We start from the raw sequence: 19765 nt of genomic DNA on the forward strand, positions 1-19765 counted from the left end.
AGAATAAATTGCAAGGCTCAAAGGGTGAGAGAAGAGGCTGAAAAGTTTTAAAAGAGACCAAGTTATGGTGGACCCTTAACGCCATGATAAGGAGCTTAGGCTAGCAGACTTGAATTTTAGAAATCACTCTGGCTGCAGAGTGCAGAATTTATTTCAAGGACACAAGGCTGAGATATGAAGATTAGTTAGGAAGTTGTTGGACTAGCCCAAGACAGAAATGATGAGGGCTTGTCCTATGATACCGTTAGTTATGTTTCAGGGAAGAGACTGGCTCTAAGACCAACTTAGAAGGTAGACATTGCCAAACTTGATAATTCATCATGTGTAGAGGATGAAGGAGAAGGAGGAATCTAGGTTGTCTCCCAAGTTTTTGACCAGGATATCTGGGTGGATACCATTAACTGAGATCAGAAATAGTGAAAGATGAAATTAGGAGAATTCCCTTGTGGCCTAGTGGTTAGGATTCTGGGCTTTCACTGCCATGGCCCAGAGTTCAATCCCTGGTCAGGGAACTTAGATCCCACAAGCCCGCAAGCAGTGTGGCACGGCCAAAAAAAAACCAAAAAAAGATGAAATTAGGAGAGGGAGGGACCAAGAGGACAGAGCTCTGGTCATATTGTGCTGAGATACCTTGAAACATACAGGTAGCTATGTCTTGTGCAAAGCTTGATGTTTGAATGTGAAACTCAAAAGCATGATTAGGGTTGGAGATATGATTTAGAACTCTTAATTGTAGAGTCGTAGTGGTAAAAATTATACAGACAAATAGCTCACTAAGGAGACTGTAAATTAAAAAGTAGGGAGGCAAGGATGCAACTGTAGAAAACACCAGTCTTTAAGAGAAAGAGGGACTTCCCTGGTGGCGCATTGGTTAAGAATCTGCCTGCCAATGCAGGGGACATGTGTTCAAGCCCTGGCCCGGGAAGATTCTACATGCCGCAGAGCAACGAAGCCTGTGCGCCACAACTACTGAGCCTGCACTCTAGACCCGCGAGCCACAACTACTGAGCCTGCATGCCACAACTACTGAAGCCCGTGCACCTAGAGCCCACACTTCACAACAAGAGAAACCACTGCAATGAGAAACCCGTGCGCCAGAATGAAGAGTAGCCCCCACTCGCCACAGCTAGAGAAAGCCCATGCGCAGCAATGAAGACCCAATGCAGCCAAAAAAAAAATTAAATAAATTAATTAATTTAAAATAAATAAATAGGGGCTTCCCTGGTGGCGCAGTGGTTGAGAATCTGCCTGCCAATGCAGGGGACACGGGTTCGAGCCCTGATCTGGGAAGATCCCACGTGCCGTGGAGCAGCTAAGCCCGTGCGCCACAACTACTGACCCTGCACGTCTGGAGCCTGTGCTCCACAAGAGAGGCCGCGATAGTGAGAGGCCCGTGCACCGCGATGAAGAGTGGACCCCGCTTGCCGTAACTAGAGAAAACCCTTGCACAGAAACGAAGACCCAACACAGCCAAAAATAAATTAATTGATTAATTTTAAAAATAAATAAATAAATAAATAAATAAAATAAAAATTTTTTTAAAAAAAGAGAAAGAGAAGAGGAGCTACCAAAGAGACCAAGAGAGATACATGGAGTACAGGGAGAAGCCAGGGGAGTAGAGATTGCCGAGGAAGAATAAGTGATCAACAGTGCCCAATACAGAGAAGTCCAGCAGGATAAGATTTTAAAAATGTGCAGTGTCAATATAAAGGTCATAGCACCCTGACCAAAACTGACTCCAGTGGAAGCCAGACTGCAAGCATTGAGGAGTGAGTGAAAAGTGGGGAAGTGGAGAAAGCAAGTTCAGACTACTCTTTCAAGAAATTCATCTGAGAAAAGGAAGAAAAGAACTGAGATTGTAGCTAAAGAAGACATCATAGTCAAGGGGACTTTTAGGATGGAAAAAGTTTGAAGATTTTTATATTCAGAAAGAGCCATTCAGTCCTGCGCACCAAACTTTCTTATACTATCCTTCTTATCCCACCTGAACACGGCTTCTTTGGAGGGCTGAAGTTAGTCCAAGCTTCTTTCCTTTGGGTCTTTTCCCCAAAGTCAGGAATATCTCCATTTCCACACATTCAAAGATTTTACTTACCCAGCAGCATCTGGGCTGCCCAGAGCATAGCAGGAGAAAAGTAGAAGGCCCCAGCCATGAGGACATAGCCCAGCTTCATGGTGACTGTGTTTAGGCCTCCTGAAGCTTCTAACACACTGATTTTCTTCAACACGATACCTCTCAAATTAGAAAAGGGGAAGTAAATCTAACTGTCTGATCTCCTTTCTTATGGGACCTATTTTTAAAATTTATTTATTTATTTATTTATTTTTGGCTGTGTCGGGTCTTAGTTGTGGTGTGCGGGCTTCTCTCTAGTTAGCGCACAGTATCCAGAGTGCGTGGGCTCAGTAGTTGCGACGCACGGGCTTAGTTGCCCCGAGGCATGGGGGATCTTAGTTCCCTCACCAGGGGACAGACCCTGCATCCCCCGCATTGGAAGGTGGATTCTTAACCACTGGACCACCAGGCAAGTCCCTGGGGCCTATTTTCAGCTTTGCAATCAGCTTTCATCCTTCAGATTGACCAGGTTGGTTCCAGCATCAACAGCACCCTTAGGGTTGTGGATGAAATGATAGCCCTCTCAATTGTTCAACAATTCCCCCATAGAGTTCAGAGACCTTCCAAAGCACACAATTGTCTGATATCCCACCAGCCTTCACAAACTCTGGGAAAGGTCAATGCAACAATCATCCATTTCACTGATGAAATAACTAGGGACAGGAGGCAGGAAATTGCTTGAAGCCTACCCAGAAAGTCACAGGGAGAGCAATGGTGAGAATTCAAGTGTCCTGCCCTGTCCTGCTCCAAGCCTTACATGTTTCTAGTAACCAGACTGGAGCAGGACAGAACGGGGAAGAAGATTGGTAATGGCACCAAATTAGATATCAGATTAGTCCCCTGGTATAATCCTACCATCCAAAGCCCACACAATTTTTTTTTTTTTTTAATTCAGGTGTTCCCACCTAAGCCCTGGGCTCTTTTTTTTTTTTTTTTTTAAGTATTTGTTTATTTATTTATTTATGGCTGTGTTGGGTCTTCGTTTCTGTGTGAGGGCTTTCTCTAGTTGTGGCAAGCGGGGGCCACTCTTCATCACGGTGCGTGGGCCTCTCACCATCGCGGCCTCTCTTGTTGTGGAGCACAGGCTCCAGACGCGCAGGCTCAGCAATTGTGGCTCACGGGCCCAGCCGCTCCGCGGCACATGGGATCCTCCCAGACCAGGGCTCAAACCCGTGTCCCCTGCATTGGCAGGCAGATTCTCAACCACTGCGCCACCAGGGAAGCCCCCCCAGGGTCCACACAAATTTGTACATAAAGTTTTCTAGACTCATGTCTCAACTCTCTGTTTCTAGAGTATGACTAAGGCTTTTCAGTCTCAGTGGAAATCTGAGTACAAGGCAGAGAGAGTCCCCTGGGAAAGAGCAGAGGGGGAGAAAAAGAAAGTCAATTTCCAGAGGACCTAGCAGTAAGCCCAGGCCTCAGGCGCATGGCCAAAGTACAAACCACTGATCCTGAAGAAATTAGAGACAGAAGGCATCCGATAGCTTGAGAAACCTGAGGAGGGTCAGGAATAGGGGCAATATGGAGGCCACAGCATCTATCTTCAGTTCCAGGGTGCCTTATGGGAACCATTGTCCCTGCCTCTGAACGTTTGCTGTTTGACTGAGGTCTCCTCAATGGCAGGGCCCATGCCTTTTTTCACAGGGACCACACTCCTCTCCCCTCCCCATCATAATACCCACCAGGCCCTCAGCTGGTTACTTGGAGATGAAATGAGCCATCATAAATGGGGGAAGGCAGTCCTGCCTGAAGGCAGAAGGAGGGCCAGCATGACCCTTCAACTGTGCAAAAACCACACATCAGAACAGACATATTAGCAACGGAGGCATGAGAGAGCGGATACTTCTCAATCTAAAATAAGAATTTAGAATAAATTTTCCATTATCTGAGAGACAAGTGTTTTTGTGCAGGTGGCCCCGGGGAATCTGGTTGGAGTAGGGGGTGAATATGGTTGTGGGGGGAGGCAGTGAGGCAGTAAGCCTTGCAGGTGATGTGATGTGATGTGAAAGAACCAGCAGCCTCAGAAGAGGAAGAGAAGTCTAGGCCAGACCTAATGAAAATTAAGAAAATGAAATGTGTTCAGATGGACCTCCACCCCTAGCACTCCCTAAAATATAGACTCTCAGCATTAGGTCTTTAAGGGGCTTGCAAACTAACCCCAGAAATCTTTTCCTTCTCATGCCACCCCTTCTCCTTAACTGTCCTTACCATTGAGTCGTACCTGAATAGAGGCTCTCATCTATACGTACCGTCTGCATCAACTCTCACAGGATCCTACTCTCAAAATGGAAAGCAAGAAGGTCTCTGAACATACGGGATGAAACTATCATGTTCTTTACACTGTAATTTCTACTAAGCCTCTAGAAAATTTTACTCACTTGAAGCCTGATCCATGAGCTATTTAGAACAGATGTGATTCACTTGGAAAAGAGCAACATTGGGTCTGTTACATGCTTATGGAGTCCAACCTCAGTTTCTTGAGTTAGTTCTGCCATCAAGATCACCCCAGAATTTTCACAGGGCAATGGGGCAAGTCCCCGTCCTCATCCCATCCCAATACCAATTAGACCTTTGATATCATCCCCAACTGCTACTGGCTTGTCACAAGTGGGCTGATGTTTATTTTTTCTTTATTTTTAATTGGATAGATAAAAGATATTTATAAAAGATGTGAAGGTATAAAGAATAATGATGCAATGCAGACTTTTGCACTCTCGCCCAGTTGAGGAAATAGAGTATTACCATTATCCTTGAAGTACTGTGTGGGTCTCTTCTGATTTCATCCTCTTCCTTCCCTGTGACAATCAACCACAATCCTGATCTTGCATTTATCACTCCCTTTATTTTATTTTTATTTTATTTATTTTTGCTTTTTAAATTTTATTTATTTACTTTAAAAATTGAAGTATAGTTGATTTACAATGTTATGTTCATTTTCTGGTGTACAGTAAAGTATCACTCCCTTTATTTTACAGTTGTAATAAATATAATTTTGCACTATAAACTTCAGTAAATTGAATAATATTGTATTTATTGTTCTGAAACTTACTTTCTTCTCTTTTTTCTGTGAATTTCTTTATTAGCCTTTTGGTGGGGACAAAAAGTTCTTAATTCCTTTTCTGGCACACTTCAGGTCAGATGTGTGTGTGCATGTGTGTGGGTGCGTGTGTGTGTGTGTTTCATGTTTGAAAACTATTTTTTAAAAGTAGTTTTAGATTCACCGCAAAACTGAGGGGAAGGTACAGAGAGTTCCCACATCCCTCCTGCCCGCACACATGCACAGCCTCCCTCTTTATTGCCAGCTCCCACCAGAACTGGTATCTTTGTTAAAACTGATAAACCTAGTACATCATAATCACCCAAAGTCCACAGTTTACATTAGGGTGCATTCTTGGGTTTGTACATTCTATGGGTTTAGACAAATGTATCCATAATTATAGTACCATACAGAGTATTTTCACTGCCCTACAAATCCTCTGTGCTCTGCCTATTCATCCATCTACTTCTCCAACCCCTGGAAATCACTAATCTTTTTACTGTCTCCATAGTTTTGCCTCTTCCAGAATGCCATATAGTTGAAATCATACACTGTGTAGCCCTTTCAGACTGGCTTCTTTCACTTAGCAATATGCACTTGTTTCCTCCATTTCTTTTCATGGCTTGATAGCTGATTTCTTTTTAGCCGGAAATAAGATTCCAGGGACTTCCCTGGTGGTCCAGTGGTAAAGAATCCGCCTTACAATGCAGGGGACACAGGTCCGATCCCCGGTCAGGGAACTTAGATCCCGCATGCTGCAGGGAAATTAAGCCCGCGTACCACAACCACTGAGCTCACTCGCCTCAACTAGAGCCTGTGTGCAGCAAACTACAGAGCCCACCCGCTCTAGAGCCTGCCCACCACAACTAGAGAAGAGAAAACCCGCACGACACAACTAGAGAGAAACCTACGCGCCACAACGAAGAGCCCGCGCTCCTCAATGAAAGATCCCACATGCCTCCCTCCACAAAGATCCCATGTGCCGCAACTAAGACTGGACACAGCCAAAAATAAATAAAATAATTAATTTTAATAAATAAAACTTAAAAAAAAAAAGATTCCACTGTCTAGATATACCACAGTTTATTTTTCTATTCACCTACTGAAGGACGTCTTGGTTGCTTCCAAGGATTGGCAATTATTAATAAAGCTGCTATAAACATCCATGTACTAATGATGCGGAGCATCTTTTCATGTATTTATTTATTAACTGTATATATTCTCCTTTTTTTTCCTGTCTAACTGTATATATTCTTTAATGAAACACTAATTCAAATCTTTTGCCCATGTTTTAAAGTTGGGTTGTTTGTTTTCTTATTATTGAGTTGTAAGAGTTTGGGCTTTTTAAATTCTAGATATATGTCCTTCATCAGGCAATATGTCTTAGAAATATTTTCTCCCAATCTGACTTGTCATTTTATTTTCTTATCATTGTCTTTCTTTTTGGAGGGGTATCATCCAAATAATTTGTGTATGTGTGTTTGTGGGGTTTGTGTGTGTGAGGTCCAGTATTTCTTTTCTTTTTTCTTTTTCTTTTTTTAAAATTTATTATTGAAGTATAATTGACCTACAACACTATGTTAGTTCCAGGTGCACAACATAGTGAGTTGATATTTCTATGTGCTACAATGATCACCACTCACTGTCTTTTGAAAAGCAGACATTTAAAGTTTTTATAAAGTCCAATTTATCAGTTTCTCTTTTATAGAATAATTTTTTCTTTTATATATTGTTTTTTAATCATATTTAATAAATCTCTGCCAAACCTAAGGTCATTAAGATTTTTTGCTGTTTTCTTCTAGTTTTATAGGCTTAGTGCTTACATTTAGATATAGGACCCATTTTAAGTAATTTTTTAATTTATACTGTGAAATGAGGGTTGAAGTTTAATTTTTACATATGGCTATCAATTGTTCCAGCACCATTTGTTGAAAAGATTATACTTTCCTCATTGAATTGCCTTGGCATCTTTATCAAAAATAAATTGGCCATATGTTTGTGATTGTATGTCTGCACTCTCTTTAACTTTGTTCTTTTTTTCAAACTTTCAAAAGCTATTGCATATAAATTTTGCATTTCCATACAAACATTGTTGCACTTCCATATAAAATTTTTAAACAGCATGTCAACTTAAAAAAAAAAGGGGGGACTTCCCTGGTGGCGCAGATGGTTAAGAATCCGCCTGCCAACTAAGGGAACGCGGGTTCGAGCCCTGGTCCAGGAATCCCACATGCCACAGAGCAACTAAGCCCATGAGCCACAACTACTGGGCCCACGAGCCACAACTACTGAAGCCCACGCGCCCAGAGCCCGTGCTCTTGCAACAAGAGAAGCCACCGCAATGAGAGGCCCATGCACCGCAACGAAGAGTAGCCCCTGCTCGCGGCAACTACAGAAAGCCCGCGCGCAGCAACGAAGACCCAACATAGCCAAAAATAAATAAATTTATTTCTTAAAAAAAGCCTGCTGGGACTTTGATTCCATAGATCAATTTGGAGAGAATTGACATCTTAACAATTCCAAGTCTTCTGATCCACGAACACAGCATGCTCTCCATTTAAGTCTTCCTGAATTTCTCTTAGCAGTTTTTAGTATATATATATCTTGCACATATTTTGTCAAATGTATCCCTAAATATGGCATATTCTTCATGCTATTGTAAATGATACTTCAAAAAATAAATTTCTGATTGTTCATTGTTGTTGTATAGAAATACTAAACGGTTTTGTATGTTGACTTTGTAACCTTGCTGAACTCACTTATTAGTTATAGGAGTTTTAAAATATAGATTCTTTGGGATTTTCTACATAGACCATTGCGTCATTTTCAAATATGGAAAATTTTATTTCTTCCTTTCCATCTGTGCATTTAAATTGTTTCTTTTATTGCCTTATTTCACTAGCTAGAACTTCCAGGACTATGCTGAATCAGAGTAGTAAGAGCAGACATCTTCACCTTGTTTCTGATCTTGGGGAGAAAAGATGCAGTCTTTCACTATTAATGACTTTAGATGTAAGTTTTTTATATATGCCCTTTATCAGGTTAAGGAAGTTTCCTTCTGTTCCCACTTATTATTTTTAAAAAACAATTAATGGGTGTTGAATTCTATCAAATGCTTTTTCTGCATCTATTGAAATGATGATTTTTTTTGCTCTATTAATACAGTGAATTACATTAATTGCTTTTCAAATATAAAACCAACCTTGCATTGGTCAAGATATCCTGTCCTTTTTTATACTGTTGGGCTTGCTAAAATTTGGTTTAACATTTTTTGCATCTATGATCATGAGAAATATTGGTCTCTAGGTTTCTTTTCTTATAATGTCTTTGCCTGGATGTCTGAGTTGAGAAGTGTTCTTTCCTCTTATTTTCTGGAAGACTTTGTGTAAAATTAGTATTATTTATTCCTTAAATGTTTGTTAGAATTCACCAGTGAAGCCATCTGAAACTCGAGGTTTTTATGTGGGAAAGTTTTGATAATAATTTCAATTTCTTTAATAGATATAGGGCTATTGAGGTTATCTATTTCTCCTTGAATAAACTTGGATAGTTTTTGTACATCCAGGAATTTGTCCATTTTGTCTAAGTTATCAAATTTATTGGCATAAAGTTTTATTGTCCTTTTACTATCTATAGCAACACTGTAGGTATAGAGTGCTTGGATGACTATTTGCAAAGCTATAGGATCTATAGTGGTGCCACCTGTCTTATTCCTAAGATTTGAAAAGGTATTGCAGTACACTAAGTTACTCCTCACATCTTGACTTAGCTTGTTTTTATATTTCTTCCAAGAGAAAGAAGGAACAAAGGAAGGGAGGGGAGAAATGAGAGAGAGAGGGAGGGAGGGAAAAAGGGAGGAAGGGGGAGGAAAAAAGAAAGAATACACTCAGGTCCAGTTTCAGGTTGCTCAGGTAGAAGCTGGACATCTCCAGACATGCCAGATATGAATTGACATACCCCTCTTTGGATGCCTGTTTCACCTACAATTAGAGGGGGGGATTTTTTTTTTAATCATTTATCTATTTATTTTTGGTTGCGTTGGGTCTTCGTTGCTGCACACGGGCTTTCTGTAGTTGCGGCGAGCAGGGGCTACTCTTCGTTGCAGTAGGCAGGCTTCTTATTGCGGTGGCTTCTCTTGTTGTGGAGCACGGGCTCTAGGTGTGCGAGCTTCAGTAGTTGTGGCACGTGGGCTCAGTAGTTGTGGCTCGCGGGCTCTAGAGTGCAGGCTCAGTAGTTGTGGCGCATGGGCTTAGTTGCTCCACGGCACGTGGGATCTTCCCGGACCAGGAATCGAACCCGTGTCCCCTGCATTGGAAGGTGGATTCTTAACCACTGCACCACCAGGGAAGTCCACAATTAGAGTTTTAGAACACACATTCAGAAAGCATGTACAAAGATACTCTGAGCTCCCCGATGCACGAGACCTCTCACGCTATTGTTTCTCTTCCAGGAAGCAGTTCCCTGTTCCCAAATAAAGCCAATTCCTTACCTCCAGGAGACTAGAAGTATGAGGAAACTCACCCTGCTGCCAGGTGGACCTCATTTTCATAAAGAAAACTCACATATTCCTGGAAGATAGTGCTTGGAACTATTCCTTTAACCTGATTGCTGGCAGCAAATAAAAGAATTAAGAGTATTTCAGAGGATAGTGCCCTGGGCTCTTTCTCCTTGAGAAAATGAAACTGCTTGAGGTTCTTGGACCACAGAGGATTAAACAATATATTTGTGTGCATTTTTTCTTACTCTCTTTGTTATTTGTTTATTTTTGGCTGCGTTGTGTCCTTGTTGCTGTGCGTGGGCTTTCTCTAGTTGTGGCAAACGGGGGCTACTCTTTGTTACGGTGCACAGGCTTCTCATTACAGTGGCTTCTCTTGTTGCAGAACATGGGTTCTAGGCACGCGGGCTTCAGTAGTTGTGGCTCACCGGCTCTAGAACACAGGCTCAGTAGTTGTGGCGCACAGGCTTAGTTGCTCCACAGCATGTGGGGTCTTCCTGGACCAGGGCTTGAACCCGTGTCCTCTGAATTGGCAGGCAGATTCTTAACCACTGCACCACCAGGGAAGTCCCTTAGTCTCTTTGTGATGGTTCTGCAGATTGATTCAGCAAAACAGAGTTATTCTGAGCTGGCAAGAGGTACATCACAGAAGCAAGCAGGCTCTTGCTGGTGCCCAAAATGATGGTCTATCTGCCTTCTCTTTGCTGCTTTATTGGGGCCTGTCAGCACAGAGCACAGCCTTCAGCTTTCAGCCCCACATGGACTTATTAATGTAATTTGTTAATTAATTGAAATAAGTCTCTCAATGTCTTTGTTGAAGGAGGCTATCTAGCAGAACCATAGGCTTCTTTCCCCCGACACATGACCGAGAAAGTGAAAGTGTCAATAACTGCCTCTTCTTTGACAGAGCAATTTTATAAGTATTTATTCTGTGCAGGAATACAGAGATGTCAATTACATTATTGCCCAAGTAACAAATTATGAAATAAGATAACCAAATAGAATTATGCATTTCAGATTTTTGATATTCTTATCAAAGTCTTCAGTTTAACAATGTATCAAATTGGATTCTTTGAGCCAGCTTTATTAGGCAGAAGGATAATGCTCCCTCTGTTGATCCAGGAGAGAGGGGACATCTCTTTCTGAGACTTCTTTTATTAGTTATGAAGATGCATTTTTCAGATTAGAACCTGCAGTTTTAATTGTTTAGCACTATAAGCAAAAAGAAGGCCTAGAAAATTCTATTTTGCAGTAGAAGTGATGTAGAAATGGATACGGTTTTACTTCACAATAGTAACATAAGGCACATAGAACATTGAGCTTCCAAATATAATTTATAATGATACATGCTAATTGTAGAAAGTGTAGAAAACACAGAAAAAGGAAATAAAGAGAAAGTCACACATAATTCCTCTACCTAGAGACTTTTCCTATGGAGAGTTTGGTTGGGAGTTTTTCCCCACAACAAGTTCAGGAGGAAACTATAGCCTATGATTAACTCTATATATTGATAGAAAATATAAGTTTAAGTATGCATATTAAAAATAGAACGCTTCAGACATCTTCTGGGAATGTGGGTAAAAGACTCTTTTCCCTATTCCTCCTACTAAGCACAAATAAAAGTCCTGGACATTACATATAATGTAATAAGATTCTTAAAAATTGGGGAGAAGAAAGTAGACCAGCTAGAGACTTTAGGACCTGAAGAATGACACAGTGGTGTGTTCCCTGGGTTTTCTCTTTGCTTTATATCTCAAATTTGGAGTTGAAAACCAGAGACCCAGAAATACCAATGGCACAGCCAAAAAAAGAAGCCCCAGCAGAAGTATGTTCTCTCTAGCCAAATGACTAGAAAAGGACCAGCTTAGCATGACCAAAAACATTCAGACAATAAATGCTCCACTCCAGCAATATCGCAGGGGAAAATGTGGCCCCACACTACCCACAAAAGCATCAGATAAAGTAAACTTCAGAGCAGAGGATATTACCAGAGACAGAGAGGGACATTATATAATGATAAAAGGATCAATCCACCAAAAAGACCCTACATTAATATGTAGCAAACAGTAGAGCTGTAAAATATGTGAAGCAAAAGTGATAGAATGGAAGGAGGACTTGACAAATCTACAATTACAGTTGGAAGCTTCAACATCTCTCTTTCAACAATTAGACAGAAAATCAACAAGGATATGGAAGAACTCAACAACACCATCAACCCATAGGATCTAGTATTTGTAGAACACTTCACCCGGTAACAGTGGAACACACATTTCTTTTCAAGTGTCCATGGAATATACACCAAGCTGGATCACATCCTGGGCAAAAACAAAACAAAAACAAACAAAAAAACAACTCAACAAAATTGAAAGAATTGAAATCATAAAGAGCATGGTTTCCAGACACAATGAAGTCAAACAGAAAACGAACAGAAAAATCTCTAAACACTTGGAAAGTAAACAACATACTTACAAATAATACACAGGTCAAAGAGGAAGTCTCAAAGGAAATTAAAAAATACATTAAACTGAATGAAAATGAAAATACAACATATCAAAATCTGTAAGACACAGTTAAAGTACTGCTGAGAGGGAAATTTAGAGCATGAACCACTACATTAAAAAATAGAAAAATCTCAAATCAATCATCTAAACTCCCACCTCAAAACCTAGAGAAAGAAGAGCAACATAAGTCCAAAGTAAAAAGAAGAAATGAAAAAATGAGAAGAGCAGAAAACAATGAACATAGAGAAAAGATAGAGAAAATCAGTGAAACAAAAAAATACAGAAAGTTGATGTTTATTGAAAAGATTAAATAGAAATAGACAAACCTCTAGCAAGACTGACCAAAAAAAAAAGGAAAGAAGACACAAATTACCAATATCTCGGTGAAACAGGGGCTATCACTACAGAACTTGCATATATCAGAAGGAAAATTTTTAAATACTACAAATAATTTTATACACATAAATTTGACAACTTAGATAAAATGAAACAATTCCTTGAAATGTACAAGCTACCACAATTCATCCAAAATGAAATAGATAATTGAATAGCTCTATATTTATAAAGGAAATTGAATTCGTAACTTTAGAATTCCCCAAAAAGAAATCTCCAGGCCCAGATGGTTTCACTGGAGAATTCTGCCAAACATTTAAAGAAGAATTAACACCAATTTTTTACAGTCCCTTCCAGAATATAGAAGATGAGGGAACACATCCCAATTCATTTTAAGAAGTTACCTGATACCAAAGCCAGACAAAGAATACACATTATTTCTAAGTGCCCATGGAATATGTACCAAGATAGACCATATCCTTGGCCCAAAACAAATACAGGTTTAACACACATATAAAAAGAAAATTACAGAACAATAACTCTCATGAATATAAATACAAAAATTCTTAACAAAATATTAGCAAATAGATTTAGCAACATATAAAAAAGAATTACATGCCATGACAAAGTGGGATTTATTCCTGGGGTGTAAGGACGCTTAATATTTAAAAATTTTTTCAGTGTAATTCACTACATTAACAGGCCAAAGAAGAAAAATCAGATGATTTTCAATTTTTTAAATTTTTATTTATTTATTTTCTTTATTCTTTTGGCTGCATCGGGTCTTAGTTGCCGCATGTGGGGTCTTCGTTGAGATGTGCCGGATCTTTTGTTGTGGTGCAGGCTTCTCTCTAATTGTGGCATGCAGGCTCCAGGGCACATGGGCTCTGTAGTTTGCAGCACACAGGCTCTCTCACTGAAGCGTGCAAGCTCAGTAGTTGTGGTGCACGGGCTTAGTTGCCCCGTGGCATGTGGGCTCTTAGTTCCCCAACCAGGGATTGAACCCATGTCCCCTGCATTGGAAGGTGATTCTTTACCACTGGACCACCAGGGAAGTCCCAGATGATCATCAGTTAATGCAAAAAAAAGCACTTGACAAAATCAACACCCATTGAGATAAAAGGTGTCAGGAAAAAAAAAAAAGAGGAATAGAAAAGAACTTCCTCAACTTGACAAAGAGCATCTATAAAAGGCCTACAGCTAACATCATACTTAACAGTGAAACACTGCTTGATTTCCCGCTAAGATAGGAAACGAGGCAAAGGTGTCTGCTCTCACCACTCTTACTCAACATAATGCTAAAAGTTCTAGCCAGTTTAATAAAGTAAGAAAATAAAATAAAAAGGCTTTCAGATTGGGAAGAGAGAAATAAAAATATCCCTACTTGTACATGATGATTGTCTATGTAGAAAATCTGAAGAATTCATTAAAAACTCCTAGAACTAATAAGTGAATATACAGCAAGTTTGCAAATCACAGGTAAAGAGTAAAAAATTAATTGTATTTCTATATATTTAGCAATGAACATGTGGACTCTGGAATTTAAAATGCAATACCATTTATAATCACTGAAAAGAAATAACAGGTGTAAATCTAACAAAACATGTACAGGATTTGTATGATGAAAACTACATTCTACTGATGAAAAAAATTTTAATATAAATAAATGGAGAGACATACCATGTTTTATGGATTAGAAAATTTAACATAGTAAAGAAGCCATTCCTCCCCAAACTAATATATTGGTTTAACACAATTCCTGTCAAAATCTTAACAAGATAATTTTGTAGTTATAGACAATATTATTCTAAAATGTACATGGAAAGACAAAGGGACAAGAATAGTTCAAAATAATGTTGAAAAAGAATAAAGTGAGAGAAATAAATCTACGGTAATCAAGACTTGACTGGCAGAGGAACAGACATATAAACTAATGGAACAGAACATAGACCCACACAAATATGCCCAACAGACTTTTGACAAAGGTGCAAAAGTAATTCAATGGGGAAAGACTTTTTAAATAGATGGTTGCTTGAGTAGTTGGTAATTCATAGCAAAAAAAAAAAAAAAAGAACCTCGATTTAAGTCTCACACGTCATAAAAAAAAGAACTCAAAATGGATGATGGACTTAAATATAAAATGTAAAACAATAAAACTTTTACAAAAATACAGGAGAAATGTCTTTGGGATCTAATACTAAGCAAAGAGTTCTTAGACTTGATACCAAAAGCATGCTCTATTAAAAGACAGAGATTTTCATTGGATATGTGGAAATAATAAATTGAAGAGTTTAATTTATCTGACTAATAGTTAAGTCTTAAGTAATCTTGTTGATATAAATACTTGTATAATTTAAATACTCTGATGAAATTGTGCTTTTCAACAAAAATAAAAATGAAATTAAGGAATATTTAATTCCAGTGGACACAGGAATACAATAAATAAGAGACTAGTGGAGCAAATATCATAGATGGCTTTATACATATTCTTTGGTATTAAAAAAATGTAAAATTAGAAATAAGAAAGGAGATATTATTCAAGAGTAAAAATTATTACAAATATGGAAGAGGTTTCAATGTACAAAATAAAAAGCAAACAAAAGACTTGATCAAACAATCAAAAGTTAAGTCTGTGAAAAGAGCAATGAAATAAACCTTTGACAGGTCTGATTAAGATAAACAGGGGAATAAAGATGTCTCTTTAGTATTCAACCATTTAACAATAATATTTTATTTAATATCTATGAAGCAATGTTGGGATGACCACAAATCTTAGTCATGCTGTTATAGAAAATTGAGTCATAGGGAATTGATTTTATTTCCCTAATGAGGGGAATGGTATTGAGAAGAAAAACAATTTTCCTGGAAGTTCCCAGAAAAGTTCAGGAATTGGAGGAATTAGGTACAGCACAAGATGTGGATCAGGAATGATTTTGAAAATAGGAGATAGCTGGAAAATCTATAAAAGGAGAAGTTAGACTCTTAGGGCCTCTCTCATATCCAGGGGGAGCAGGTGTTTCCAGGTGACTAATTTTCCTTTACCTTAGTTTAATTCTCAGGCGAAATTGAACCAGCCAGCAAGTGCAGGTGAACTCAGGTGAGTTGAGTGAATATGAGGTTGGGCATCAACGGCATCTGTTGTATCACCCATACACCTTTTCTCAGGACACATGGCAAACTTGCTCCAACCAAGTAAATCAAGAAATGGGAATACATAAAATTCAGGAAAAATGGGTTTAATACAAAAAACAGATGAAAGGAAGTCTCAGGACAACAGCTGTGCCGGGGGCCTAGAGATCAAACAATCCAAATTAGTGTCAAAGAAAGAGATTTCCAGGAGAAACTTCTTGCTGATGGAAAAAAAAAAAAAGAAGAAGAAGAAAGAAAAAGAAAATGAAAAAGTATTTGGTTCATTTGCCCATATGGGAAATAGCATTAATCTGCTTCAGAAACTTTTTGAAAAATTTGGAAAAAGCTAATAATAGGCACATAGAAAACTAAGCACGTGACAAAAATGAAGCAGTAATTATCTCTAGATGGAAAAAAAAGATTATTCAGGAGAAGAAACATAATCAGAAAATACTATTTGTCTCAGGAATGAACAGTAGCCATAAAATGGTGATAAAACTATATTGGAGCACTGGGTAAGGAAAGTGGGAACTGAGTAACCATGGTATAATAAGAACAGTCTTCATATTCTATAGTAGGAAATCAAATGAATAATATCTAACATTTAAAATCAAGAAATCATAGTATATTGTATTATTTGGAAATATGGAGATAAATTAACAGACTACATATCTGAAATTGTTGAAAATGATTGCCTCTGGGGAACAGGACTGAGAAGATGCGAGGGAAGGGACAAGAATCAGTTATTTCTTGTTATATGCCTTGTATTCTGTTATATAATTTAAATTATGTGTGTATTACTTTAACAGAAAATTTAAAATTTATTTTAAAATGAAAGAAAGCATTGTCTTCACATACACATTTAAAACATTCACATGCAGAAAAATCATACAGACCACATCACTGTGCAATAAAAGTGGAAAATAACAACAAAAAAGATAGTGTTCATTCCCCTTGGAAAGAAAACAAACAGACAGAATGAAACACTCATTTAATAAACCTTAAGTTAAGAAGGAAATAAAACAAAAGCAATAAAACAAATAGCAATGACAGAAATACATATCAAATATCTAACAGATGTGGCCAAAATAGCAATAAGAGGAAAAGTTATAGCCTTTTGTGAATTTGTTTAAAAACAGAAGTTTAGAAATAAATGAATAATACAGTAAATCTAAATAAAGTAGAAGAGGGACTTCTCTGGTGGCCCAGTGGTAAAGAATCCTCCTTCCAATTCAGGGGACGCCAGTTCAATCCCTGGTCGGGGAACTAAGATCCCACATACCGTGGGGCAACTAAGCCTGTGCACCACAACTACTGAGCTCACACGCCTCAGCAAGAGAGCCCGCATGCCACAAAGTACAGAGCCCACACACCCTGGAACCTGCACACCACAACTAGAGAGAGAAAACCTGCATACCACAACTAGAGAGAAGCCCGCACGCTGCAACGAACAGCCCACGCGCCACAAGGAAAGATCTTGCACGCCATGCATAACTAAGGCTGGACGCAGCCAAAAAAATTAAAAGAAAATAGATAAAGAAAATTAAAAAATATTTTAAAAATAAAGAAATAAAGTAGAAGAAAGAAATACTACATTAGAAAACAAACAAAAAGGGGACTTCCCTGGTGGTCCAGTGGTTAAGACTCCACCTTCCACTGCAGGGGGCGTGGGTTTGATCCCTGGTTGGGAAAGTAAGATCCTGCATGCCACACAGCGTGGCCAACAAAAAAGAAAAAAAGGAAAAGAAAAGAAAACAAACAAAAGGCAAAGACTTGATCATTAAGTCCAAAGTTGTGACAAGACCAAAAAAGACAAACATTTGGCAAGCCTGATTAAGGTAAACAGATATAATGGTCAAGGTCGTTGACTCTTCAAAAAATCATTCCACCTCAAAATGATTAAGCTAAAGTAGGTTATTCCCCTTCTAGTGATTGATTTAGAAATGGACATATTCCTGACCAATATGATGTGATGGGAAGATTGCTGCAGAAAGGTTTTCTCACTCTTAAGAAAGAGACACATAGAAGAGAGAGTTAGTCCCTTCTTCCTATAGATCTTTCGGAGTGATGCCTGGAACTGCTATAATCATCATGCTGCTAGGCCAAGGACAATGCCCAAAGGATTGTAGAAAAGCGGATCCAGAGTCCTGATGCACTGGAGACACCCTGTCTCTGAACTTTTTGTTGTGTGAGATAATACATTTCCTTATTGTTTAAGCCAACTTGAATCAGATTTCCTGTTATTTCCAGCGGAAATCATCTGACAAAAGAAAGCAAGCCCAAAAGCTAGGTATGAGAGGGGGGATGTAAGTACAGACACAAATTATTACCAAAAAATAGAAGAAAATACAGTGTACAGCTGCATATCAATAAAATGGATGATTTTCTAGGAAAGTAACATTTTTCAAAATTGACTCCAAAAGAGATAGAAAAGCCTGATCAGACCAATAATTACAGGAAAAAAAGTTTGTCAAAGGTCTATCCTAAAAAAGGTATCAAGCCCATAGGATATTATAGGAGAATTCTATCAAATCTAAATTAACTGATATAAAAGGAAGTTGAAGGATCTTAGAAACTATAAGAAACAGGGCCAATTCAGGGCTGTAGGAAGTTAGTCTCATCTGGGCAGTGCCATTGGGATGAATGAACTTCACTTGTTTTCAGTCATAGTGTCACTCTGCTCAAGATTTAAATTCCAGGGAAACAGCTCCTGATTGACCCAGTTTGGGGTGCATGTTCTCCTCTAAAATCAGGCATGAAGTCAGCCCACCTACCCACATGGACTGAGGGGAGGTAGAGCTATTTAGTCAAAGGGAAATCAGGCTCCGTTATTGGAATCAGGGAAAATTCATGCTGGATAAGAACACTGTCCATTATAATTGGATTGGCAAAAATTAAAAACACTCAACATTGACAAGGGGGTCAGGAAATGGGTACCCTAATATGTCCTCCTTTGGGAGGACATGTAAACTGCTTTTTTAAAATTATATGAGAGTATCCTTTGAGCCAATGATTCTACTGCTAGGAATTTATACTGCAGAAATACACGTGTAGTCAAAATAATCATCCAGGAATGTTGGTCATTGAAGTATTGTGTATAACAATGAAAAAGTGCTAATATTTAAAATGTTGGTTAAATAAAATATGGCATAGCATTTGTTCTACAGAATACTATATAAACCTTAAAAAAATACTTCCATGGGGCTTCCCTGGTGGCGCAGTGGTTGAGAATCTGCCTGCCAATGCAGGGGACACGGGTTCGAGCCCTGGTCTGGGAAGATCCCACATGCCGCAGAGCAACTAGGCCCGTGAGCCACAACTACTGAGCCTGCGCGTCTGGAGCCTGTGCTCTGCAGCAAGAGAGGCCGTGACAGTGAGAGGCCCGCGCACCGCGATGAAGATTGGCCCCCGCTTGCCACAACTGGAGAAAGCCCTCGCACAGAAACGAAGACCCAACACAGCCAAAAATAAATAATAAATAAATAATAAATAAATTTAAAGTAAAAAAAAAAAAAAAAAACTTCCATGGAAGAGCTCCATAATAAACTATTAATCAAAATAAATCAAATGCATAAGCATATGTAAAGTGTGATCCCATTTATGGCCTTAAAAAAACTATAAATATGTATTGGATGCATATCAAAAAAAAAAAACAAATATACTCCAAATGTTCGACAGTGGTTACCCACAGAAGGGAGAACAGAATGGGGATGGGCGGCAAGGACAAAATGGAACTCTCAATTTTCCTCTTTATATTTGTTTGAGTTTTCACGCTCACAATGAGTATGAGTTTTTGCCTATGTGTAAAAACCTAATGTGATCCATATGCTTATACATATCGCTATAGACAGGAATGTGGATTGACATCTTTTAAACCTTAGCATTAGATGCAAGCTTTTATATACAGAATGGATAAACAACAAGGTCCTACTGTACAGCACAGAGACCTATATTCAATATCCTATGATAAACCATAATGGAAAAAAATATTAAAAAAAGAATGCATATATATGTATAACGGAATCACTTTGCTGTACAGCAGAAATTAACACAATATTGTAAATCAACTATACTTCAATAAAAAAATATTAAAACCGAAAAAAAAAACTTAGCATTGATTGTTTCTGATTTGTGAATTTATAGGTAATCTTAATTAT

The 19765-nt window shown here is 38.6% G+C and overlaps 1 protein-coding gene across 1 annotated transcript in view; it reads right to left on the reverse strand.

The window, feature by feature from the left end:
• Positions 1 to 7406, reverse strand: part of FCRLA (Fc receptor like A) — a 21349-nt gene extending 13943 nt beyond the window's left edge. The window contains exon 1 of the mRNA XM_082407844.1: positions 2096 to 7406. Within this exon, the coding sequence (XP_082263970.1) occupies positions 2096 to 2174 (79 nt within the window). The 5' untranslated portion in view covers positions 2175 to 7406. The remainder of the gene's footprint in view (positions 1 to 2095) is intronic.
• Positions 7407 to 19765: the final 12359 nt, after the last annotated feature.

This window comes from Balaenoptera borealis (assembly GCF_965194805.1).
Source record: "Balaenoptera borealis genome assembly, chromosome: 1".
Lineage (NCBI taxonomy): Eukaryota > Metazoa > Chordata > Mammalia > Artiodactyla > Balaenopteridae > Balaenoptera > Balaenoptera borealis.